At 43.4% G+C, this 25,664-nt stretch overlaps 1 protein-coding gene across 1 annotated transcript in view; it reads right to left on the bottom strand.

Annotated features, from left to right (window-relative positions):
- Nucleotides 1–25,664, bottom strand: part of MYO16 (myosin XVI) — a 425,887-nt gene that overhangs the window by 304,561 nt on the left and 95,662 nt on the right. Inside the window, exons 5-6 of the mRNA XM_081815515.1 lie at nucleotides 9,352–9,460; nucleotides 2,450–2,574 (exon numbers count right to left, since the gene is read on the bottom strand). Of these exons, the coding sequence (XP_081671641.1) occupies nucleotides 2,450–2,574; nucleotides 9,352–9,460 (234 nt within the window). The remainder of the gene's footprint in view (nucleotides 1–2,449; nucleotides 2,575–9,351; nucleotides 9,461–25,664) is intronic.

Raw genomic sequence — 25,664 nt, 5'->3', positions numbered from 1 at the left:
ATCTTTTTTAAAAGAAATATAAAGCTCTAATGTCTTCTGCCAAACAGAGAAGCAAAGGTCTTTTGGGTTTCTAGGCTGGACATTGGTGCATTCCATGTGTTCAAAGAACCGTTACCCACTCCAGTCCGGATTTCGAGCCTCCCACTCCACTGAAACCGTCCTCGCCGAGAAGACCAACGACCTCCACGTTACTAAGTCCAACAGCCAACTCACAATCTCCAGGCACTTGATCTCCCAGTGGTATCTGATAGTCCTCTGCTTCCTCCCCCCACTCCTCCTCCTCATCATACTTTCTTTCCTCGGCTCCTGCGACATCTCATTCTTTTGGTTTTCCTCCTACCTTGGGAGTTCCTCCCCCCAGTCTCATTTCTGGATCTTTCTCTTCTTCCTAAGTTCCATGGCTCGGTCCCAAATTCTCTTCCCTTCTGTATCAAATCTGTGATTTCATCCAAGGTCAAGGCTTTCAATGTCAGGTACATGCTAGTGTTCCCAAAAGTGAGTCTGCAGCCCAGACAGCTCCTGACTTCCAGACTCCAGTATCCAACCACAAAGTCAACATCTCCATAAAGATGGCTCAGAGGCAGGTGTAGCTCTATGTTTCCCACACTGTCCCTGCTCTAAGCTCGTTTTGTCCTCTGCCTTCTCTGTCCCATTTGATGTCAACTCCATCACTCCAGTTGTTCAAGCTACAAGTCCTTGGAGTCATTCTGCAGTCATCCTTTCTCTCCCATCACCTGGCCATCAGGAAGTTCCAGTGGATCTTCTTTCCATGCAGACGGAAGTTAGCCACCTCCTACCCCCTCAGCTTCCTGCGGCTTTGTCTGAGCCACACCACCAACCTCTGGGTTACCGGAAAAGCCTCTTACCTAAACTCTCAGCATCAGCCCTGCCCTTTGATAGTCCATCCTTAACACAGCAGTCAGAGCGAGTGATGCTTTTAGAACTGAAGTAGGACCATGTCTCACTCTCTTTAGAGCCCTCCAACGTGTTCCTGTCACACTCTGAGTAACTACATCCTCACACGGGTACACAGACCCTGTAGGATCTGGGCCAGCTACCTCCCTCCTTTCCTTTACTCTGCTTAGACTCACAGGCCCCTGTGCTATTTCTAAATCACAACACACCCACCCCTGCCACAGGGCCTTTGCACCCACCACTGTTCAGCCTGAAATGCTCCTATGCACACCTGTGGTGTGTGCAGACCTCTCTCAGATTACTCAAAATTCCTTGTCAGTGAGACCTTACCTGTGTGCCTCCAAAATGTCAACAACACGCTCAGCACCTCCCTGTCTTGTTTTATTATTTTCTCCTTTGCATTTATCATTATTAATATGCTATATATTTAGCTCATTTATATTGTATATTATGTACCTTCCCCAATGAAATGTGAGCCCACAAAAAAAAGGATTTTTGTGGTTTTGTTCATTATTATTTTGTTCACAGGAGGTGGTTAATTAATAGCTCCTCGATAGAGTAATTAGAATATTTTTCCATTTGAATGTGTGATTTTTCGATAAATTCTAAACATACTTCGTTTTCTTTGCTTATAACTTGGCATTATGTTTTTTTGAAAGTCTTTTGAAATTTATATTCCAAAGTCCAAAATCAGTATCTAGGAAGACTATTCTATCTAGAGGTCTCAAAGTGCTTGATTTGCATTTAATAAATCTAAAATTGAATCAGGGCTCACACCACTTTTATCCATTTAAACAAGTCACTTCTCTCATCACTGTATTCAACCTCACACCTTATTTTTTCCATGGTAGAAATTGACACTTCTTATGCACCCCATGCTTCAAGCATCATAGTCCCGTCTGCTAGTTTAATTTCTCTCAATTTTCTTCCCTGAGCTTCAATACATTTAGTTCCACTGCAATTAACTTTAACACCAGCATGCCCAGTTCAAGTACATTTTATGGGTCAATAGTCCAAATGTTTCTTATTTTCATGATTAGACATTACGCTTATATTAGAATTAATCCAATTTAATTGTACTGTCTTTACATCACTGCAACTGTGCCTGATAGCTATAAAAAAAGTAATGACATGATTTTGCTTGGATTTAGAAATTCATTCACCAGAGTAACCCATAATTTGTTTTTCTTAAAATTAAAATGAAAACATTATCCTATAAGTTCCAGTTCAGATACCACACTGACAAAGTAATGCATAAAAATTATTCCCAATTTTTAAACATACATGGAAGGAAGTCCTGAAGAAAATATATCATCCCCTAACTCCTGGTTTTCTCTGAGCGGTGACATATGTGATTTCTATTTTCCTTTTGCATACTTAGGTGTTTTCAAGATTTTTACAAAAAATAGATAGTACTTCTACGATCAGAAAAAAAAGACATTTTTATAAGTTAATTGTACCCAATTCTATGCAGTAGAAATCAACTGAAATTCTCTTTTTAAGCAATCTTTTGGAGTCAGTTACATAAACTTACCAGAGTTACCCCTTCATCATTTTTCTCATCGACATTTCCACCACCTGATAAGAAGTGTTTGACATCCGTTAGCATGCTCAATGGTCTCTGAAGCTTCATCTGGCGCAGCGAGGTCAGATCCACTCCTAGGAGGAAAACAGCCTTTCAATCAGAAGGCAGAGATGCTTCTCAGCCACTTGGGGGTCAACCCTTAGCTTTATCTTACTGTTCTTTCAACAGGTTCCTCTTTGAAGCCCCTCTTCCACTTTGAATTCTCACTCAAACTCTGTGTAATTGTTTTTCTCGGCATGCATTCTATTTTCAGCTAGAATACAGTCTTGAATAATTTTCCTCTTGTTACATCCCAAAGATGTGATATGATGCCTTATCCATGACAGGCTCTCATTGCATCTCTGGTTTAGTATATAAATCATCAAGGGACACTGCCCAAAGTATTTTAAACGGTTTGAATTGAACTGAAGTGAGTTAGAAAATATAGTTTTTGTTCTCTATCATTTCCTGGCCAAAAGAGTTGCTTCCAAAAGCAATGTGGTATCCTGGAACAGAAAACTGCCTATGGTGGGAAAACTGGAAAAATCTGAATAAATCTATAGTTTGGTGAATACTATTGTACCCACGCTAACTCCGTAGTTTGGATCAACACAGTGAGGCCGTGTAGATTGGTGATGTGGGGAAACTGGGTGAAGGGTGTACGGAATCTCCCGGTGATATTTTCACAACGTTCCCATCTATCTCAAGAGCTTTCAAAACACATTTAAAGAGATTCTCCAATCAAGCATTTCATGACTGTTTGTGTTAATAAAGAATCAACTAAAGCGGAGTGAAGAACTGGCTGTCCAACTTGACTGAGGGGGGTGGATGTGGCCACGGAGAAGTCAGGTCTGCTCACTGTCCGTCCATACATCAGCACAGCCTTCATTTTAACCTGAGCTTTCACGATCGTGAATCTCCACGGTAGCTCATACCTTCACATTTATGCATTCTGTTCCCAGCATTGGTTCCTGGACAGAACAGGTGTTTACTAAGGGGAAATAATCCACCTTATTGTCAGGGAAAGTAATCATGATGACGATGATGATGATGATGATGATGACCATTAACATCTGGCTCTCAGCCAGTGGCTGCTATGAACCAGCACTCTCTCCCTCTCCCATCTGACTGAGTCCTTGCGGCAAATGTGGAGGTGGGCGGGATGCAGGGGACCAGAGCACCAAGGCCACCGGGAGCAGTCCCCCTGGTCATGCCAGTCTGTGGTTGACCTCCCCTGGGGCAACTCTGGGAAAGGAACTTAACCTGTCGGATCTTCCACATCTGTACTCACTCCGACAATAATACACATCCCAAAGGAGTAAAGAAGCTACAGACACTATTTATAGGATCTGTCCATGGGGCAGAGAGCATCCAGCCTGTTGCTCACCTGCCATCATTTTCCCCTCAGAGCCCAGCACCTCCGCCTCGTGGCACAACTCTCTCCCGGAGCCTGGCTGAACAGCAGAGCATGGCCTCAGGGGTCAGGCTGCCTGGGTTTTAGTGCTGGGTCTTGTACCTACTTCTAGTGCCAATGGGAGAAGGTAACTTATCCTCGACCTCACTTTCTCCAGCGCAAAATGGGGCTGATAATTTTTGTTTCACTAGTTGTTATGAGGATGAGTTACAAACAACACAGAAAGCACCCCGCCCCGTGTTTAGCTTGTGGCCAGCACTCAATAGACGGGAGCTCTCATCCGTACTCAGCTTCCCCACTGCAGGGCTTACGTGCCATTCATTATGCCTCTTGTCATAAAGAGGCAGGCAAGAAGCAAACAAAATAAAGCCGAATGCACTATTTGAATAATGTGGGCTGTTTCAAAATACTCTGTCCAAAGTAAACCCACGTTAGTAGAGACATGAAGGGGCACCAATGACCAGCTTTGGAATCTCCACACGCCATGTTGGAAGAACGAACAGATTTCCCCTAAGAGCTGCTTTGAGGTTTGTTAAGAACCAACTAAAACTATCACTCTCTTCTTATTTTTAGGATGATGGAATTGAACATGTGAGTTAATTTTGGAAAATATTATTTCTCAAATGTCAGTGTTCAATTTTGTACAGTTGGAAGCAGCAGAAGAATCTGATGGTTACATTATTCTAACTTTTATAATGTGGCAGTGTTTATGGGAGTGGTGTGTATCTTTTAGAGAATTACTTAAACACATGGTTAAAACTGAATAATAGAAGAACAGGGCTCAAAGATAAAAGACAAATTAAAAACATATTAGAGATCACTCATTTCAGCTCACTTACGATGTGTCATGAGAAAGCAATCTATTTTAGCCATTGTTGTGAAGGAATCAGAGGGGAATATTATGACCTTGTATCTTACTATTTTAAAACTTAATTTTGAACCAAATATGATACCAAGTAAAATGTGATTTCAGATTTTCATTATATGTTCAGGAAAAAAGCATAAGTCTATTTTCAGCAAGACAACAGAACAGAAATCCCTTCTTTTCTTGGTCAAGCAAACTTCTTAAGCTGCTCCAGGAGAAAAACAGCCAAGACTTATTATGGTCATAATAGGTCTATTTTGTAATGGGCAATTGGCCAAGCCTGTCTTTTTTTTTTTTTCAAAGGAATTAAGTCTTATTTTCATCCTGTTTTCTGAAAATCATTAACAGAAGTCCTGATTAGATTTATCATTTTGACAGGAATTTGGTAATTTTTTTTCTTTTAGGAAATAAGAAAAACATCATTTCCTGAAATTCACAAGTGATTCCACGTGCTGCTAATATTATTGCCTGATTACATCTGAACCATCAGGAGGTGCATGTGCAGAACTGAAATCGCAGTAATACCTCAAGTCAGTCCAAACCCTATGGTAACTCATCTCCCTAACTGTCCCTCTCACGATAACATTGTTTTTGTAACAATTCCATGTTTCCTCTTCTCCATTACCCCTTCTTCCCTGGGGGGGCTCGGGGGGGGCTCGGTGGGGGGGACTCGGGGAGGGGACTCGGCGCTGCTAGCACAGACAATACTGTACCACTGCGCCCACACGACCAGCCCCTTGATGGAGGCACGGCACTCTCTCAGCTCCTAGAAGTCCCAACTCTACGTTTTGTCTCCATCGGAAGCTTCCTAAGCTTGCTAAATCCAACAAGGCTGCTCTGGGCAGGCAACAAAAGGAAGCTGGTTCTAGCAAAGAAAAATAAACACGTTCAAGCCAAAAGGGTGTTTGAGCCCTGCCCCCGATCCCTTCCCCTCGATCCTGACCAGAGGCATCATGTGGGACTGTCCCAGGCACCCTGGGACACACCACCACCCTAACAGTGGGTGATTCCCAAGACGGTGGTGCGGGGAGAGCATTCTGAATGAACTTTATTAGGCAGACGAAATACACGAGGGCACTGTGCACTGATGAATCTGGGAGTCTTGTGAAGATTCGGGGGGCTAAGCCAGTTTCCGAGGCTGTTCCAAAAAGAGACAACCCAGGGTTTTAACTAAGGCAGCAACCGCACAATCAGTGAGGGATGGGGATGTAGCGGAGGGAGGTCAGGGAAGCAGAATCTATGAAATTTGGTGACAATTCAATGTGAGAGACTTAGAAAAAAGAAGTGACATTCAGATGGTCGGATTCCTGGCTAAAGGGTACAACAGACTATGGATAGGGTACACAAGGAGAACGGTAATTTCCATACTGGACATGTTATTTCAAATTGTCTGATACTTTAACTTTATTAAAAATTGCACACTGCAGAGCAGAAGGTCTTCAGAGATAGCTAAGCTGCAGGAGTATTCCTGGGGGCAGGCAGGTGGTCACCACACAAGGAATGGGGTGAGATAAGGCCAAAATAGCACGCGGCGGGCTGGAAGAAGATATGCAAAGACAAAAGCTCTGGCAATCATCCATATTTTGGCGCCTGCACGTGCAAGTCTCCAAAGGAGACTAAGTGAAAGCTCAAGGAGAATGCAGAAGAGTACAAATAATCATTGCAGGTGAACGAGGGTGCACAGAACAGTGGGATGGGGGTCACAGGGAGACGAGTGAGCACAGAAGGGTGATCCGCCCACAGAGAGCCAAGGAGGAAATGGCCATCCCTGCAGGGACATTTCCAGCAGCAGAAGAAGCTGAACTTCAGTGGGCTCGGTAGAGGAGACCAGGAGCTCAGGAGAACAAATGGGATCGACTTCTTCTAAAAGGATGGATGTCCATGGAAGGAAGAGAGGGAGCTGGGTGATGAAACACAGGGAGCAGAGTGGAAAGCAGATGTTCTTCCCCGAGCCGTGCATCCGTCCCAGACCACCCTGTGCTCCCCCTGCGGCGCTTTCTTCCCTTGCGGGATCATTTTATAACCCATTGCTTTCTGCAAAAGCCAGTGGGTTCGCCTCGCGCAGCAGAGCCAAGATGCATCACGCGCTCAATCGGCGCTCCGGGTTGTCTCATTTCCAGCCCGGGGAGCTCAGGCGGTGAGCCGAGGTTAACTGCTGTGCCCGGATGGACAGTGTGTGTCGGCGGCAACAGTACAATTAGGACCGTGACCAGTGATTTTCCACGTAATCAGCTTGCTCACGACCTCGCCTGCCTCCTGCCACATGCATCCTGATGGGACGGTGTGATAAGTACTCAGTGCGGAAACTGTAGGAAGCGCACGGAAAATTCAGGGACTTGCAACCACCCAGCTATTAAGAATGCAGTGCGGAAACACCGAGAGCCAAACAGTAATGACGATCTTGTCGTGGGATATTAGAAATTTCTGAGGCTATCAGCCCATGCTGTCATAGCGGATAACTCTAAAAGCACACCGACGAGGGGGCAGAGAATAAATCGAATGAGACAGTATTCCCGGCAAGCGTGGCAGCTCATACAGACACGGAGGAGGGACGCTGGCAGGAACGGGGAGCAGACTGAATGACCCGAGGAGGGGCAGAGGGGTGGGAGGCAGGGACAAATGGAAAACAGCATTAAAAACTGAGGAGATACTAAATTGAGTTTGTTCCAGCAAACATGCATGTTACAAACTGATTGTGACAGCCAGCGTCGTGACAGATTTTCTCCTAACCATTCAGAGTCAATGCCTCCCCCTCTTTCTTCTCCCTTAACCACGTTTAAAATCAACCTCATGGGGCGCCCGGGTGACTCAGCTGGTTGGCATCTGGCTCTTGGTTTCAGCTGGGGTCGTGGTTTTGGGGCTGTGGGATCAAGCCCTGTGTCAGGCTCCGTGCTCAGAGGGGAGTCTGCTTGAGGATTTTCTCTCTCTCTCTCTCTCTCTCCCTCTCCCCGTCTCCCCTTGATTCCCCCACCCCTGCTCTCTCTCTCTCTACAAAAATGAAAAATAAAAAATTAAATCAATCTCCCAAAGGAATACACTTATTTTTCTTTATAGAGGGTAGATAATACTGCTTTTGCAAATACTAAAATTTCTTATCAAACAAAATCCTTGGATGAATTGGAAAGGCTTATCAGTCAGGTGAGTTCTTTTGCAAATAAAGATACTTGATTTTAATTTTCAAAGAGAAATATTTACCACTGTGGCTACAAGAAACTCAGAAGAATTAGAGCAGAAAGGTGTTAAATAGAGCTGACTCAGCTAATACTACACAACTGAGTTCTGCGTGCAAACTCAGAAGTGGGCACGGCCAGTCCAAGTTTTGCAAAGGTCCAAACAATGAACTTTGCAGTCGTGGGATGTGCATGACGTCAGGCTTCCCTCCCCTTAGAAGTGATGAAATCTGTCCCCAAGGAGTCACTGCTGACAAGCGGATAAAAGATCTGAATGTGACCCTCATGTAAGGAGCAGGTACAAGGAGTGAGGAGAAGAGCCGGGAGCCACACCCCTTCCCCCACGCTCCCTCTGTCACCCCAGCCGGAGACTCTGTGACCTTCGGTAGGACAGCCCAGCTCACACTGTCCCTAATGAAGATAATGGTACTCACCCCGCTTTCAGAATTAATGAGATAATTTTTTTTAAGAACTCGGTGGCTGCTAAGTACTAATTATTATTATTCTAAGCCATCCTCAGAATAAACCTTTTGATACAAGGGATCTGGAGGAGGCAAAGAGCGCAGGGAACAAAGAGGCAGATGTGAGGGCTTTTCTTAGAAGCAAGAAGGACAGAATCAGAAGCACTGTGTGGCTCTTAAAATTTTTTAAACTTTTTCTCTGACAAAAGATCATACTTGAAGGGACTGGAGTTTCTTTGTTGTTATTTATACCTAAACAGAAAGGAAAAAAAAAGTGGCAGACTTCTTCAGCTTAATACCATATTGGGCTCAGGATTGCAGATACCTCCCACTTTGCCAGTGCTGAACTTACTCGTGAAATTATACGTTTAGTCTGTGCAATTAAACACTCTTTGTCAGGAGATATAGCTGGGAGCTGGGGCTCATCTCTTCAGGCTAGCACCATGACCCAGGTGCCTGCTTCCAACACTGGTGTTTCCACGTGTCACCAACAGTGGGTGCTGGAATGCTGTGCAGGCTGCCCTTGACTTAAGCCCTCACTCACGGGCATGTCCTTCTTGCAATGATCACCCGCTCCTAAGAGAATACACTTCAGATGACCTGGCTCTCGTTAACTCAAAATTCAGTTGTGCTGGTTTACTTCCTTTGCCCTCCCAGTGGAGAATAGATTATAATTACAAACCCAGTGCCACTAATTACAGACTTCAGATGCTTGTTAAAATGTTCCTTCATTTCTGGCCTCTAGATTTCTGCTGCCCTGCAAAACGGCATTGACTGAATCAACAATGCACCGCGGTGGGAACAATGAAATGTTATCGAGAAAGACAGACTTCACGTTATACAATCTAGGGAGAGCACATCCATCTGCAATCATGTGAGCATGCCTAAAAAATAAGTATGCACTTGTAATTCTACCATGCTGTCTTTAAATCTTTGTACAGTTTCTCAAAGCATCCGCCTACCACTTTCATCCAGATAGGTCAACAGGATAGAACTGGATTCTGTCCCCTCTACGGCATAATCCAACGGGATATTTCCATTAACATCCTGGAGAAGGACGTTGGCTCCAGCCTGTAAATGAAAAAGAACAAACAGAAAATGATGTATATTGTTAGCAAAGAAAGCAAATCAAAACTTTTACTTCTATGTTAGTGGAGAAACAGGTCCAGAAAAGTCTGTATTAGATACAACCCTGGAGAACCCTGTAGGAAACGATAATTACGTTGCAAGACAAATACAATTACTTTGTGAGAAACTCCAATAGGCTAAAAACGGACCTTTGCAAGACCTTAGCCCTGACTACTTCTCCCCACCCCTCTCGCTAAACCCCAAATATCCAGCCCATGACTGCTGAGCCAACCGCACCCCTGTGTCTTGTTTCTAACACAGCAGGAACTCCCCATGCCTTCGGAAAGTCTCCATGGAGAACTTTTCTATGAACTTTGACCCATCTTCCCCAAACTATCCTAAAAGCTTCTCAAGCACCTCTTCCACAGGAAGTCATCCGAGAGCTAGTCTCACACTACTATGTTTTAATAAAGGCTTGGACTAATGGCTTCTGGCTGTTTGTCTTTTTTTTTTCCTCTATTTTCTGAAAAAAGCACAATCTGTAGATATCAATGGATGAAGAACATTAAATATGGCCATGACACCTTGTTTAGCTTCAAAGCACCCTTCATCAAGCAACTCTGAGGATGCATGCCCCACCTCGCCGCCCATTCCAGCTTAAATACAATGACAGATGTACTTTCCCTTTGAAAAAAATTTGCTCACATAAATCTTTAATGAGCTCCATAATATTTATCAGGCATGGCTTGCATCTCTTCTCCAAGGGCATGGCGTGAACACGTACCCATTGACCAAGGCTCCCCGTTCACCTCCCAATCACGAGTCACTGAACTCAGGTCAAGGCAAGGAAAGTCTTCCCCTATTCTCTCTACTGAATACAATTCTGTGCTGCAATGTTACTAAAGTTCATATACTCTCTGAATTCCTAAGGTTTCATGAAAAGGTGTGTGACATTCATAATCTCATACACTAAAACGGGGGATTTTGCCTTCTGTTATTCTATACCTGTATTAAACAAACAGCTTTCCTATAGCTTACCGACTCCACATAGCGTTTCCACAGGACTGATCTAAATATCCTGTGAAGACAAAACTAAAAGTAGATCCAAGTGGCAAAATCTTCTATATCTTGCTATCTGCCCTGCAGAGAACTATGCCACTCCCCTCACCCCCCAGAGTGCAGCACATTCGATTTTCTATAATCATATAAAGATACTGCTGTATTTGAACAAATTAAGTTCTATAATGCAGATTTTCACTTAGCTAAGGAAACATGTAAGTTTAAGGTCCTTAAGACTTCAAAGGATCTTCTTTGTGCATTTAATTTTTTTAGGCATTCAGAGTTTGGAAGGAAATCACTTGAGGCAGTACTGTTCAGCAGACTTTGCTAATTAGTCCTCTCCTTTAGCGTCCAACCAGGAGAGTAAGATTTTGCAAACCTACTCAAGTATCAATTGTTAAAGAGAGAACTGCAGGCTGTCATTGTCCATTTCAATACTCATGAGCGGAAGTCAAGCAAGTCATTCTCTTTTTTCCCCAGTGCATAAACATCCAGGCTAGAATCTTATCTCTGCCAAACATCTGGATACAAGGCAACAGTGAATATAACTAAGAGTCACGTATTATCAATAACAACAAAAAGAAATAGGAGGACAACTCGGTGCTGAGGGGGATGGTGCACCTGGAGTGAATTTCTACTCTGTAAGAAGTAATGAGGCTCTTTTTTTTTTTTTTAAAGATTTTATTTATTTGAGAGAGAGAGAGAGAACATGAGAGGGGGCAGGGTCAGAGGGAGAAGCAGACTCCCTGCCGAGCAGGGAGCCCGAGCAGGGAGCCCGATGTGGGGCTCGATTCTGGGACTCCAGGATCGAGACCTGAGCCGAAGACAGTTGTTTAACCAACTGAGCCACCCAGGCGCCCCAGAAGTAATGAGGCTCTTACAAAGCAAGTCTGAAGCTGACACCTACAGCTCAGTATTTTAGCTGGGCTCATTCACTGCAATTCCAACCCATTCATCACTCACCAGTCTGCGCTGCTCAATTCCCAGGTGTTCTCCCCTGTACAGAAGTTAGTCTTCCCTGGGGGTGAGAAACTTCCCTCATCAAAGATCACAACTTATCCCCCCTTAGAGTAGCCCCCGCCCTCCGCCCCCGCTATGGTGCCTGGCCCATGTTAGGAACTAAAAAAGGTTTACTGGAAAAAAAAAAAAAAAAAAACCCAAAAAAGGCAAAAACTGAACTTACACTAATTATTAAAAATTAAAGCAGAGAACTATAATTTTCATAATTTTTAACTAAATTCCCTTTTATTTGTAAGGGTGCACAAAGAAAATGACAAAATCACTGTATGCATACTTACATTTCCTGACTTTGCTCTTTCACATGTATATTTGTGAATATTCCTTTCCTTTCCTTTCTTCCTTCCTTCCTTCCTCCCTCCTTCCTTCCCTCCCTCCTTTCCTCCTTCCCTCTCTCCATCTCCCTCTCCCCCGCCTTCTCCTTCTCCCTCTCTTCTTTCTTTCATCACTGGACAGGGTGAGAGCACCCCATCTGTGGGTGTCCTGGTGCTGGGCCGCCTCCACCCTGACCGTCTGGTCTTGGGAGAGGTCCCCAAACAAGCTGAACTGTATTCAGTAAGAACACTGGTCTTCAAGGATCCCCTAAGAAGCTCTACATCTGGAATTACACTTCTGAAATTGTACATCTATGAAGAAAACAAAAATGGAAAAAACCACCATTGATAAGATTCATGACTGGTTATCATTCTTAGCGTGGCTGGCTCGAGCGTTAGTGTGCAATTTTAGTTGTTAATGGATCCCACTGGAACTGAGGGGCTGAGGACTTGCAAAGTAAGACTTCTCCTCAAAATATCAGAGACCTGCCTTAAACCATCAGGATGGTCTAATTTCCAGCAGGCAGAAAGGAAACGGCCCACGGGGTTGGGAGTTAGTAACATTTATAACGTATTGTGCGAGTACTTATTTTTTTAAATACTCTGAGCCACTCAGTAACATAAAATGAATTTTCTCAAGTTTACAAAGTGAGAGCCAAGAAAACATTCAATAAAAATATCCCCTTGACATTGTCCCTTTTTAATATGAAATTTGAAAACATATATGTATTCTAAAATATTTTTTCTCTTCCAGACATGATATTCTTAAATACGTTTTTTTAAAAATAAAATTCTTTTCACATTTCAAATTTATTCCACGGATGCTGAGTCCAAAATGGTTTTTCAGTGCTCAGTATCAAAGCCGGGGCAAAGTGCTCCTGAACTGACCACATATTAATCACAGTGTTTCCGTGGATACAGGGCTCCCTATTTTCAGCACAGAATGTGGGCGCCAAAAGCAAACATAAACTTTAATTTCCCCATGTGTCGGTGTGTGCATTTCACGGCGCACACCACTGTTTCATTCAAGGGCCTGAGAAGCAGGATGACGTGAGGGCTTTAGGCTAGATTTTCAAACACAGGACAATGCGTGTCCAAGGTCGCACCTACCTTATTGTACAAGAACAACTGTCTAAGCCATCACAACATGTTTTCCAAAGCTTAAACAGTATTTTATAATAACTGAACGCTGTACTTTATAAAAACAGATGGCTTAGGAACTGGCTGTGTAAAAAGGATAGCGAGAGTGAGAATAGATGGTAGACACACATAGTTTCTCGTTTATATCCAGTGCCCGTGAGCACACTAAGCCCTGGGAGGTGTGTGTGCGCGCACACAGGTGTGTATGTGTGCAAAACATCTTCCTAGTTCTACATTCCTACACCTGATCACCAGATGTCAAATTTCTTACACTGACAGTCATCATTATTCTTTGTCTTACTCAAAAAAGTTCCGCATTAAGAAAAACTTGCATTAGCGAGAAGAGCTCAACCAAAACCTTATCCTTGTACAATACAGACTGTGAGGCAAGTCCTTCTGTTTGGCCTCAAGACAATTAATCACATCGTGATTGGTTTTCATCAGGGAAATGAAAGTAATCAATGTTATCTACGCAAAATCCCACTCCTCAAATACTTCCTTCGGTTGAGGACTGGACAGTTTCTACGGGGAGCCCTGAGCACATTTTCTCTAAGGAAGGCCACCCAAACCCCAGCCTGTCCTAACCTATGTTCCTTGGCATTGGAAACAGAACTCAAATATATCACCCCCCCACCCGCCAGATAGGAAACTTACTTACTGCCTATCAGATGACATATGAACCCATAAGTGCACCTTTCCTGTAAATAAACCTTGTATTGGTTGCTTTATGTAACCATTTAATGTCAGTGAATATACCTGCCAAGCCTTTCATTCAGTAATAATTCTCTAACACATTAATACTGGAATTTTAATGAGAGGCACCTGATGGCATCTTAATAAGCAAATGCCACTTTTTATAGGCTAACACTTTCTGGTAACTCTATTCTGATATAATTTCAAGTTTCATTAAAGTTGCAAGAGCAGTACAGAGAGCTCCTGAGTACCTGTTAGGGGTTGAATTGCATTCCTCCCCAACCCCCGCCCCCCCCCAGCCAAAAAAAAGGAAACACTGAAGTCCTGATCCCTAGTAGCTGTGAATGTTTCCTTATTTGGAAACGGGACGGTGCAGACATAATTAGGAAAGTTAAGATGAGGAGCCCTGGGGATACACACGCGGCGGGAAGGTGGCCACGTGAAGACAGAGGTAGCCAGGCAGCCACCAACAGAGGAATACCAGGTGGCCTCAGGAACTGGATGAGATAAGGAAGGAGACTCTTCTAGAGGCTGCAGAGCCCTGTGGCCCTGCTGACACCTTGTTCAGACTCCTGGCCTCCAGAACTATGAGACAATAAATTTCTGTTGCTTTAAGCCCTTTAGTTTGTGGTACTTTATTATAGCAACCCTAAGAAACTTAATACTCTGCCCTTTACCCAAATTTGCCAATTTATACTTTGCCCCTATTTTTTGCACTCTCTCTTTATTTTTCCTGAATCTCTTCTTTTTAAAGTTTGATTTTATTTGAGAGAGAGACAGGGAGGGAGGGAGCACAAGCGTGAGCAAGAGCAGGGGGAGGGGCAGAGGGAGAGGGAGAGAGAGAATCCCAGGTAGACTCTGAGCTGAGCGTGGAGCCTGACAAGGGGCTCGATTCCACGACCTTGAGATCATGACCTGAACCAAAACCTAGAGTCAGATGCTTAACTGACTGAGCCACCCAGGCGCCTCTTCTGAATCTCTTAAAAGTGAATCACAGGAATCATGTCCCTTTACCCCTAATACTTTAGTATGTATTTCATAAGAATAAGGGTAATTCTCATGCATAAAAGTTGTTGCATCAGAAAATTCAGCATTACTAAACACTATTATTGAAACCACCACGCATACCCAAATTTCATTAATTTTTCCAATTGTATTGGTGATAGCTATTTCCCCTGGCTCAAGAGGTAATCCATGATCCCCCGGTGCGTGTAGTTGTCCTTTCTTTTTAATTCCCTCCAATTTGGAACAGTCCTTCTGTCTTTTCAAGGCCTTCTCTCATATGTCCTTACAAGAAGGTTTTTGGCAGGCAAAGCACAGACGGGATGGCACGTTCATCCCATTGTACCCTATCAGACACACACATGATGTCTCTTGGTCCCATCACGGATGACATTAACCTTGATCACTGGCAGAGGTGAGGTGTGCCGGGTTTCTGCACAGCAGAACTACAGCTAGGAACCCATGAGTGCAGGCTGATATCAAGAAACACATGAATACCTGAATAGAGGGGAGAAGAAAAGGCTCTTCCTTACAACAGAATACCAACCAATACATGCAGGAGGAATGACAAGGTTAGAATCTGGCATTCGCTCTAGTTGTAATTGATTCAGATGAGAATCACCAAGGGATGCTAACACTATGTTCCTGGATGCTGGAAAGGCGGAAGTTTGAAGGGAACTTTGATGAGGAATAGAATATTTACACGGTCCTCAAATATCCTGCCACAAAATATCCCACTTAAATATAAAAATGTTGGCATCTAACATGATAGGGAAAATAGAAAATTCTGGGAGCGGATGTTTTGTGCTTTTGAATTGCAGATGGTTTCTCTTCTTTCTGTAGAAAATTTTGCATTATGTGCTAGCAGGAAAAAAAATGAAGGTTGTCCCAAACGAATGTATAATGCACGAGCAATTATTTTAGGTCAGAACACATGCTAATAGCATTCTGCAAGCTTTTAGTTTAAGGATACTGGGAATTGTACTGTGGGATCAGACGGATCACCTCAACTCTTTCTTAAGGCTTCCATGTCCCCCAGACCCCAACTGGTTAAAGATCGTCTCCAAATTTTTTGAATTCATTTGACCAAAAATACTGTGTTTGGGAAGCGTGACAAGATTCACTGCTGAACTATTCATAGAGTCTCATATTAACTAAACAATAAAAGTTGCTATCCTACAAGAAATGCACATTCAAAAGAAAGAAACACATATTTAGATAAGAACAAGAAGTCTACATGGGGCTTCTGAAATAGAAGTCCATACAAGTTTGTGTATTTCCAGTATCTTGCATTCACTGAGGGGGTAAATTTGGCGACACTGTTCAGAAATGGAAAGTGGGACATTAGAACTCAGGGAGCTGCAAAACACGGACACGACAGTCCATGACAGTTAGAGCTGACAGGAAGCAGGAAAGGGGGAGGGAAGTCCTCTTGGCACAACAAAATGAGGCCTGGCGCCAGAGAAGCCACGCCGGGTGCCGGGGTGCTGCTCGCCAGCTTTGTGACCAAGGGCCATATACCTAGTTCTGCCCCTCAGTTTGCAAAGTGGATGGAGACACCAGTTCGCCTCAGGGTAAGCCTATGCGGTGCCCAGCACAGTGCTGACATACAACGGCACTCAATAAACTCTAGCTCCGGTAACAAAAGTAATCGGAAAGGAAAGAGTATCTTACTAAATACGGTCTTTGTAAAGACGACCCTGAGCTAGACTCTTTTAAACCACCCACCCTTCTCTGCACACAGCTGTTAGCTGGGTCCTGAATTCAAGTTCCAAAAGGCATGCACAGAATGAACCGGCTGGAAAGAGAGAGAGGCAGGGACGTTCAGCCTAAGCTCCTTGAAGTGCTGAGGATGGTAGATTTGGTTTGATTGCTTCCCTTTTCCCCTAATTGTTACCGGATAATATATTTGACAAAACCAGCAATGAGGAAGCAAAATAATTTCAGTCAAAGGCAAGAAATACATTTAAAATGTCATGCCCAGAATACGCAGGTCCAACAATGTTAAAAGTTTCAAGTGCAGCATCTAATGCAAACCAGAAAAAAAAAATACCAGAATGCCCTCTATTATCACTGCTATTGACAAAAATGCAATGTGCTCTGAGATGTATAAGGGAACTTTTTGTAAATCTGTTCCTTAAAAAGAACCCACATGTAACAAAATGCTTTTATGAAAGATTAAGTAGAAACTTACAGGTACTTCTGAAAGAGATCTCCCAAAAATCTGTCCAATTCATTTATTTCCAAGTAATTTGCTACTTAGTTTTTTTGAAAGTCTGTCCTCCAGCCAGTGACTCAGGAAAACACTACACCCTTCACTACAGCTTACAACCAATTATTTGACAATGAAAAGAAAACTTTATGACAATTCTGCCCTGTCTTCAAGGACAATCTCCAAAAGAACTGCTAAAGCTTCAAACAAATTAGAACAAAGACAGAAAACTGCTTTTATAAAAAGACAATCAAAACCATAAGACTCCCCCAAAAAATGAAACCTAAAATCACTGAACAAAAAGAATAATAGGTACTGACCCAAAGGGCCACCAAATGCAATCAGGGAAGACAGAGGCTCATGTTCTTGGAACGACCTATTCTCTGTACCCTGCATCGTTTTACACTTGTTATTACTGTTGAATTGGGCAATCGGCAGAAATGCTATTTTATAAGGTACATTCAGAAAGCAATCCCTCTCATTCTGAAATATTCATGCCACCAAAACGAACAGGTGAAGAAACTGTTAAACCTCAAAAGCCCTTGGGGCACCTGAGTGGCTCAGTTGGTCAAGGTCATGATCCCAGCATCCTGGGGTTGAGCCCATGTCGGGCTCCCTGCTGGGCAGGGAGCCTGCTTCTTCCTCTCCCTCTGCCCCTCCCCCTGTTTGTGCATGCACACGTGCTCTCTCTCTCAAATAAAATCTTAAAAAACAAAACTAACAAACAAAAAAAACCCCTCAAAACCCCAAGACATTGAATCGCCACCTCTTTCCCCAAGGCTCAGCTGAGGCATCCCAGTTGAAAGCCCTGTGGCAGTCAGGGAGAGAGGGTGTCAGGTAGGGTGTGCACCAGCAGAAACCTGTAACAGAGGGGCGCCTGGGTGGCTCAGTCGTTAAGTGCCTGCCTTCGGCTCAGGTCATGATTCCAGGGTCCTGGGATCGAGCCCTGCATCGGGCTCCCTGCTCAGCAGGAAGCCTGCTTCTCCCTCTCCCACTCCCCCTGCTTGTGTTCCCTCTCTCGCTGTCTCTCTCTCTCTCTGTCAAATAAATAAATAAAATCTTTAAAAAAAAAAAAAAAAAGAAACCTGTAACAGAGTGAATTACCCCTGATGACCACCAGGGAATGGGGCTGAGAAGGAAGAACCCATCTTCCTGCCACAGGCCATCTCTCTTGTATTTGAGTCAGACCAACCAGAGAACTGCTGAGCTTCCACCTGCCCACGATCACGAAAACTTAAGGAACTGAGGCAGAAGATCCATTCATCTCTAGTCTGGAGCAGAGACTTTCCCATGGGTTTGCACTGTTGAAGCACAGAGGGAAAACTAAAAGCATGCAACTTTCCTCCTGCTTCTGCACTGTTAGCAGATAATGTAGGAGGCAATACCACTGGGGAATCCATTCATTCATTAAGAACTATGTATTAAGCCCCTTATTATAATTAAAATGTACTTTGAGGTTTTAATGATTGTGAATTTTTATGGTAATAACAATTTTAAAACCTGTATTACAACCATTTAAAATTTTATAACAGTTGAAATTATACTGGAGCACATTTTTACTGCTCCCTCTGTGAACATCCTGAGGTCACTACTTATTACTTCGGGAGCATGTACATATTTTTGTGTTGCACTGCTGCCATGCTAGGTAACAAACCACGTCCAGAAAACAAAACAGGTCAGAAAGAAAGGGAAATTGAAGAATTCCAAGCGAATGGGTGCGGCTAGCATTTACAGCCACACTAAAGAAGTCTGGACATGTTTCTACTTATGACAGAAGTTTGATGGGCACACAGCAGTGGGCGGACACGATGGTGCCCAGGGTTGTGGGACCACCAGCTCAATCCCCATCTTCCAGACTAAAGATGAAAAGTCAACGCATAGCGACATAAACATAGTTATTTAACATGAAATAGATACAAGAGCCAGAGGAACCATCTAAAAGAGTTCAAAGTGATTGTGTCTGGGAAGAAAAATGTGAAGGGAAGAGCTGAAGGGAAGGACATGGCTAATCTGACAAGTCTTCCAACAAGTCCCATAGAATTATCTGGTTTTCTGGCTTTCTAAATATCGGCTTGTATGACAGGGATACAAACCTAAAGGGAAAACGATGGCACACAAACAATTATTTATGTCATGAAACAGGTATTGCCGGGATTGTGAAATGATGTAACAACAGTGTCGTAAACATAGAGAAAGTAATGAAAATTTGTAGAGAATGTCTAAAATAAGAGAATACTTAACTATAAGGACACATGTATGATCCAACTGCATATCACTGAGCAATGTTGTAGAAGAAAACTGTAAGACCTGGAGATGGACAGAACGTGTATATAAAAAGATGGACGCATTATTAAAAGCCCCTACCAACAAAGCCAACCTTCCAAATTTAAAACAATGGCGGACACGTTTTGTGTTACATTGGTATGACCACCTAGCATCCATCTTTGTTCCCTCTTTGAGACTGGAGGATGTTGTTTGGCACATGGAAACTCTTAACAGGTACATGGTCAAAGCCCTAAATGACACTCAAAATAGCATTTCTCTATTAAATACTAAAGGAATATAAATGCGTGAAGCGGTTCTACAAAATAAAAAGGCATTCGATGTCTTAACTGTTGCACAAGGTAGAACTTGCACTATCATAAAAATAGAATGCTGTGTATATATTCCAGATTACCACCAAAATACTTCTGGATTTCTAACTGACATGAATACTCAAATTGGCGCTTTAAAGGATCTCTCTTTCCTTTAGTGACTGCCTTAAACTCCTGGACTGGAGGAAAATTATCAAAGGTCAACTGTCAAAGGTCTTTTATTCTGACTTCTCTTTCTCATTATAATATTAACCTTATTTTATTGTTATTTCCTGTGTCTCCTTGCCTAGTGCCATGGCTCCTTCCCAGCCACAGCTTCCAGCTGACAGATGATCCTTTCTACTCTTGGAGGTTCATCGGTGTTGTCTGTGTTGGATTCAGCTGCCTCCCCCTTTTGTAGCCCCATTATACTTTCCCCAACTAACCAATTTGACCCATAGGTAGGGACATCTCCACGGCCCTATCCGGCAGGAAGACGTTACAGATGATGAGACCTACACCTTCAACAACCTTAAAGATTTATGGGTCAAAGCTGTTCAGGGGGGAAATGATGAGGGAGCAGAAGGCAAGTTGAGGACAAAGTACAAGATGACACCCAGCAAATCATCCCCCCTCCCCTACTCTAGGGTTGGATATGTGTGACATTCCTAATGGAAGCTCCCAATTGTCTTGATGTTAACACCTTACTGAGTAAGGGACAGGCGGGGCTAGGTAGGGAGAGAGAGGTAGGGGGCCATTGGATCAGGCTCACAAAATTAAAAAATTCAGGAGATGAAGGGAAACCAGAGATAAGGGAACAAACCAGACCATCCTGTCCTAGGTGTCAGAGGTGGGGTCTTTTTATAACAGCTACTTGTGACCAAGAAAATTACCAGACCCTAAAAAGTAAGCCATTGAAGGTGTTATCACTAGTCCTTGCTGTATGGAGGTATCAATGGAGACATTAAAAGGATTTAAGTTCCCCGTTTAGCTTTCCATAAAAGACCATCCCTAAAAGCCCTCAGTGGCAACCCTGTCTGGACCCCTCTCAGTCCGGAGAGCTTTTCCTGTACCTTCACTTAATCAAACTATCGCTTTGATGAGGGAACAGAAGGCAAGCTGAGGACAAAGCAGAAGCTGACACCCCACAACCCCCTCCCCCGCCATGGGATCTCTGTGACCTTCCTCAGGCACTCCCGGCTGCCCTAAAGCTAAGGAGAGGAAAAACAAATAGTTAACTTGTAGAGATCACAATCCTGCAAGACAGGAGACTCCCTCATTTACAAATGTCTTAGCAATCTACAAGAACAAAGCATTTCTATCAATAACCTAGCTTCCAGAAGGAAATCTAGATACAGTTAAATGCCCTTATAACCTGCAGCCCATTGACAGATCCTTGAAGTGGGCAGAGTGTAATGTTCCTCCAGGAAGCTCCCAACTATCTTCATGTTAATGTCTTGCTAGAGGGAAAAGCAACCTTAACTTGACAATGGCAAGGCCTTTGGTATCCTGGGAGTCTTCTTTAACTTTTGAAAATCCTTTTGAAACCTCCCTTTCCTTACCTCCCCCAACCCCATAGTATATAATCAGCCACCCTTCACTACCCCGGGGGACAGCAGTTCTTTCTGCCCACAGGTCCTGTCCCAGGGCTTTTTTTTTTTTAAGATTTTATTTATTTGGCAGAGAGAAACAGGGCTAGAGAGGGAACACAAGCAGGGGGAGCGGGAGAGGGAGAAGCAGGCTTCCTGCGGAGCAGGGAGCCCGATGGCGGGCTCGAACCCAGGACCCTGCGATCATGACCTGAGCCGAAGCCACATGCTAAACGACTGAGCCACCCAGGCTCCCCTAAAGGCAGAGGCTTAACTGACTGAGGCACCCAGGCGCCCTGTGGTTTAATAAAACCACCATTTTGCCCCCGAGACGTCTCAAGAATTCCTTCTTGGTCATCGGCTTCAAACCCTAACGTCTTTCCTACATCAGCTTTACTCACTCTCCTTTGTCCACGAGATTCATTCTTCGACTCCGTGAGACAAGAACATCGCTCTCCGCGTCATTTTGGTGCCAAAACCTGTGAACGCTATCACCGAAGGGTGAGTAAAAGCAGACACTTTTTCTTTTCCTTCCTGGGAGACGTCTCTCCCTTGGATGACCTCTTCTCATAAACAGCAAAACCGGGCACCTATTGGCCAGTTAAAAGCAAATAGCTCGGCCACAGGTCTTAAGTCTCAGGTGACAGGCTTCTAGAGAAAGGTGTGGTCAATCCCCCTTCCTCAAAGGGAGGAAATGTTGGCCTAACCCTACCCAGTTCTCAAGCTCTCCTTTCTATTCCTTGGCTTTTCTTAAATGACTTTCTCTAGCATCATTATTAGAGGGAAAAACAACTTTAACTTGACAGTGGCAAGGCCTCCATATCTCCTAGGTCCTCTTTAGCATAGGAAGGTTCTTTTGAGACCTCCCTTTTCCTTACCTCCCCCAACTCTCAAGTATATAATCAGCACCCCTCACGACCCTGGGGCAGCAGCTCTTTCTGCCCACACCTGTGCTTTAATAAAACCACCATTTTGCACCAAAAAACAAAAAACAAAAAAACAGGCTACCAATACATACACACAATATCAGATAAATTCTGTATAAATTCTAACATGTGGGGAAGAGGACAGACAGATTACAAAACACAACAAAACATTCGGTAATTATCTCTATGTGATGGAATTATTAGTGCTTGTTAATTTTCTTCTTTACATTTATGGGTTTCTTTCTACTTTCTACAATAAATATGTGATATTTATATTGAGAAAAATATTTTTCAAGGTAAACAATGAACAAAACTATGAAAGGAGATGAAAACATATGACCATTCTCTTGGGTCCATGGCAGGTTTCCAATATACTAAAGTCAAAGGTGAGGAGTAAGACTTTAGACAAGTCAATGATTATCTGGTGAGCGAGCCTGAGTGATGTTTGAATCAATGAATGGCCACGATATAATTAAAGGTGAACCACCCAATTAAAAAATACAATTTCATAAGCAAGTATATTGAATTAAATGTTTCCGAGAAAAAGCTAAGACAAGAAATCATGGGTTCCACGTTAGTAAAGAGCCCCCAATGGTTAGGGTAAATTGAACATAACTTCAAGGTATTGTGCAAGTCGCTTATATTACATGTCCTACTAAGCTGCTCACTTCCCTTCATATTATGGTTTTGTGTGAACCACACAATATTCATTCACTAAGACCTTGCGTGAAATGAGCCAATGTCTTCCTACCTCATGTAATATTCTCCAATACCAGTCAGGGTACTCTGCTTTTTCAGAAGGATATTTTGGGGGCGCCTGAGTGGCTCACTTGGTTAAGCGTCCGACTCTTGGTTTCGACTCAGGTCATAATCTTCTGGGTCCTGAGATCAGTGCCAGCTGAGCTGGGCTCCGCGCTCAGCAGGGAGTCTGCTCCAAGATTCTTTCCTTCTGCCCCTCCCCCCCACTCTTGCGCATGCTCTGGCTCCCTCTCTCAAATTAATAAATCTTTAGAAAAAAATCATATTTTGTTAATCTGAACACTCCATACTTTGCTCTGAGAAAAATACAGCCTTTTCCAGGTCTGTTTACCAGCAAACTGTGAATATGGGCAGTTGATACTTTCTGTCCCTAAATACCTTGCTCTAATGGTCTCCATGTGTGATTTATCTCTGGTAGCTTATGGTACCAGCTCCTCTCTTTTTTTTTTTTCTTCTTTCTTTAGTCTATAGCATATTCTATTACAGTTTTAATGTTCCACACTGCAATATCTATATACATAAGAAGGGGAAACCACGCAGAGTTTATATGTCTTTGCATTTGAGCAAGAGATGCAGTTTGCAACTTTCCTAGCGTTTGCTTTTCCATGTTTGAATGACTAGCTTCTCCAGTTAATTCCAGTTCTCATTCCACAAGGAAATGCTCCAGGCATATTTCCCCTGGACTTCACAACAGTACCCGCTTCTGGTTTGCCTTCCAAATCTGGCTTCTCTTTTCCAGTCTTCTCTGCAGATTCCGGTTTCTCTAACAGTCCTTTAACTGGTTTACTTCGGACCCTCTTTTAGATGTTCTTTCTTTTTTGGACTTCACATTTTGATGGGTTGATGTGATTTACTCCAGGGCTTCTGTTCCCATGTGTGTGCAGATAAGACATCCTCTCTCTCTCTCACTCTCTCGTCCCAGGACCAACTGCCTCCTGGATTTCTCCAGGTGCATCTTTCATGGATCCTGACCTTGACGTGTTCGACAAGGAACGCATGGCTCTCCCACAGAAAAGTATTTCTCCACTGGTGTTTGCACTATCCCTTCCAATTTCCCAAACACAGAAGGCCTGGGGTCATGTTTAAATTCCCTCTCCTTCTTTAACATTAAAAAAAAACAAAAACAAAAACCCTGCATTACTATTGATTTCACCTTCAAAATATATCATCAATTTTTCCTTCACTCTCATCACTACTTACCAGCGTTTCAGGTGATGTTCTTGCAAAGGAACTGCCTCCGGTGAGGAGCCCCAGAGCCCCGAGGACGAGGTTCTCATATTTACCCCATCATAGCCCTCACCCGAAGCTGAGATTTGACACATGGCAGGCAGAAAATCATTGATGTAAATATATTAATGATTATACACTAAAAACTAATTAGTGTTTATGCTCATTTTTTACTTTCTCTACTACACAAGAGTATCAGTGTTTACGGCCAAAGACCCTGTTTTTCTTGTTGTTCATGTATCCTTAGGAGCAAGCGTAGCACTGGGCACACAGCAGATTCTCAATAAAAAATGTACTTTATGAATGAATGAGTGAATGAATGAATGAAGGAATTCACATCATAAGTTAACCAGAGATATTTTTGAAAATAGTGTTTTCATTTTTTACCTGAGTTTGAGAGGAAGATTGACAGCTTACAGCTTATTGAGGATGGCTTTCTTGTTTTAAAATAGTCATTAGAATTTATACTAATTCAGAGAATAGGACCTGTGAGAAGCAGGAAGTCTGATGGCTAAAGGAAAAGGTGACATCCATCTGGATTCAAGGACAACTGAGCAGATCTATCAATGGAGTTCTGCAAGGTGGAGAGGTGGCTTCTTCTCTAAACCCAGCCCCAGACCATCGTTACACCTGGGACAGTGCAAGGACCTCTTTTGATGAGGTGATGGGACAGGATCCCAGCCAAACTCTGAATCCCGTAATTCTATTCCAGGTTTTGAGGTCTCCCTTTGCATTTTAGGATCTGCAGTTCTCAGAGGAGGATGCAGAAGTGGTATAAAAACTCTAAGGCAAAGAATCTACCTTCAAGGTGTTTACAATTTAAGGAGTCCAGTTAAATTGACAAAATAATCCCCATCGGCATCAAAGCACAACAAAGACAGTAGATACAGAGGGGTGGCGGAGATGGGGACAGACACGAACTCTGGAAACAAACCCCAGGTGAATCCCTGTCGGGCTGCGTGACTGTGTAAACCCAGGCAATGACATCACTAAGATGAAGTGTCCTCTCCCTTGGAGATGAGATGGAACTGGGTGATGGGCATGAAGGAGAGCACGGGATGTGATGAGGAGTGGGTGTTTACACAACCGATGAATCACTGAACACGACATCTGAAACTGATGATGTACTAATATGTTGGCTAATTGAATTAAAAAAAAAAAGAAAAAGTGAAGTCTCTTAAAATACTCCATTTTTGAGATTTTCTCTGACCTTCCAATTAACTCTCCCTGATCTCAAACATTCTGCCCTCAAGTAATTACACGGCCAACTAAACTCTACTCAGAGGAGTCACAGAGATGAGGACACTGGATCGGGGCTAGAGCCAACTCCCCAGGCGGCGGGGTGTCCTTCCTCCCCTCTGGCTCCCCTGAAAAGTTTCCTCAGCTGTCACCTGCATTTCATGGCACAGTCTGGTCGTAAGAGAGATTTTCTAAGGTGTCTGGGGTCCCTGCCGACTCTTTGTCCCTCTTAGAACCCCACACTGCCTCAGAGTAATGTGAAGCCTCTGTATGCTAGAAGGATCCGAGCGAAATGGGGACCCTGTGATCCAAGGGCTCTGGGCACTGCTGAGCTAGACAATCCAGTTCCAGGCACGGTCTGGAAACGCCTCATCAGGATGCGCCTGGACTGTGGATGCCCAAACCCTTTTCTACGGTAATCCCTTTATTTACCAGTTCCATTATTGGAGAATGGAGG

The sequence above is a fragment of the Leptonychotes weddellii genome, chromosome 3, assembly GCF_054177405.1.
Source record: "Leptonychotes weddellii isolate Sample4059 chromosome 3, ASM5417740v2, whole genome shotgun sequence".
Lineage (NCBI taxonomy): Eukaryota > Metazoa > Chordata > Mammalia > Carnivora > Phocidae > Leptonychotes > Leptonychotes weddellii.
The sequence above is the reverse complement of the archived record's forward strand: the minus strand, read 5'-3'. Positions and strand labels throughout refer to the sequence as shown.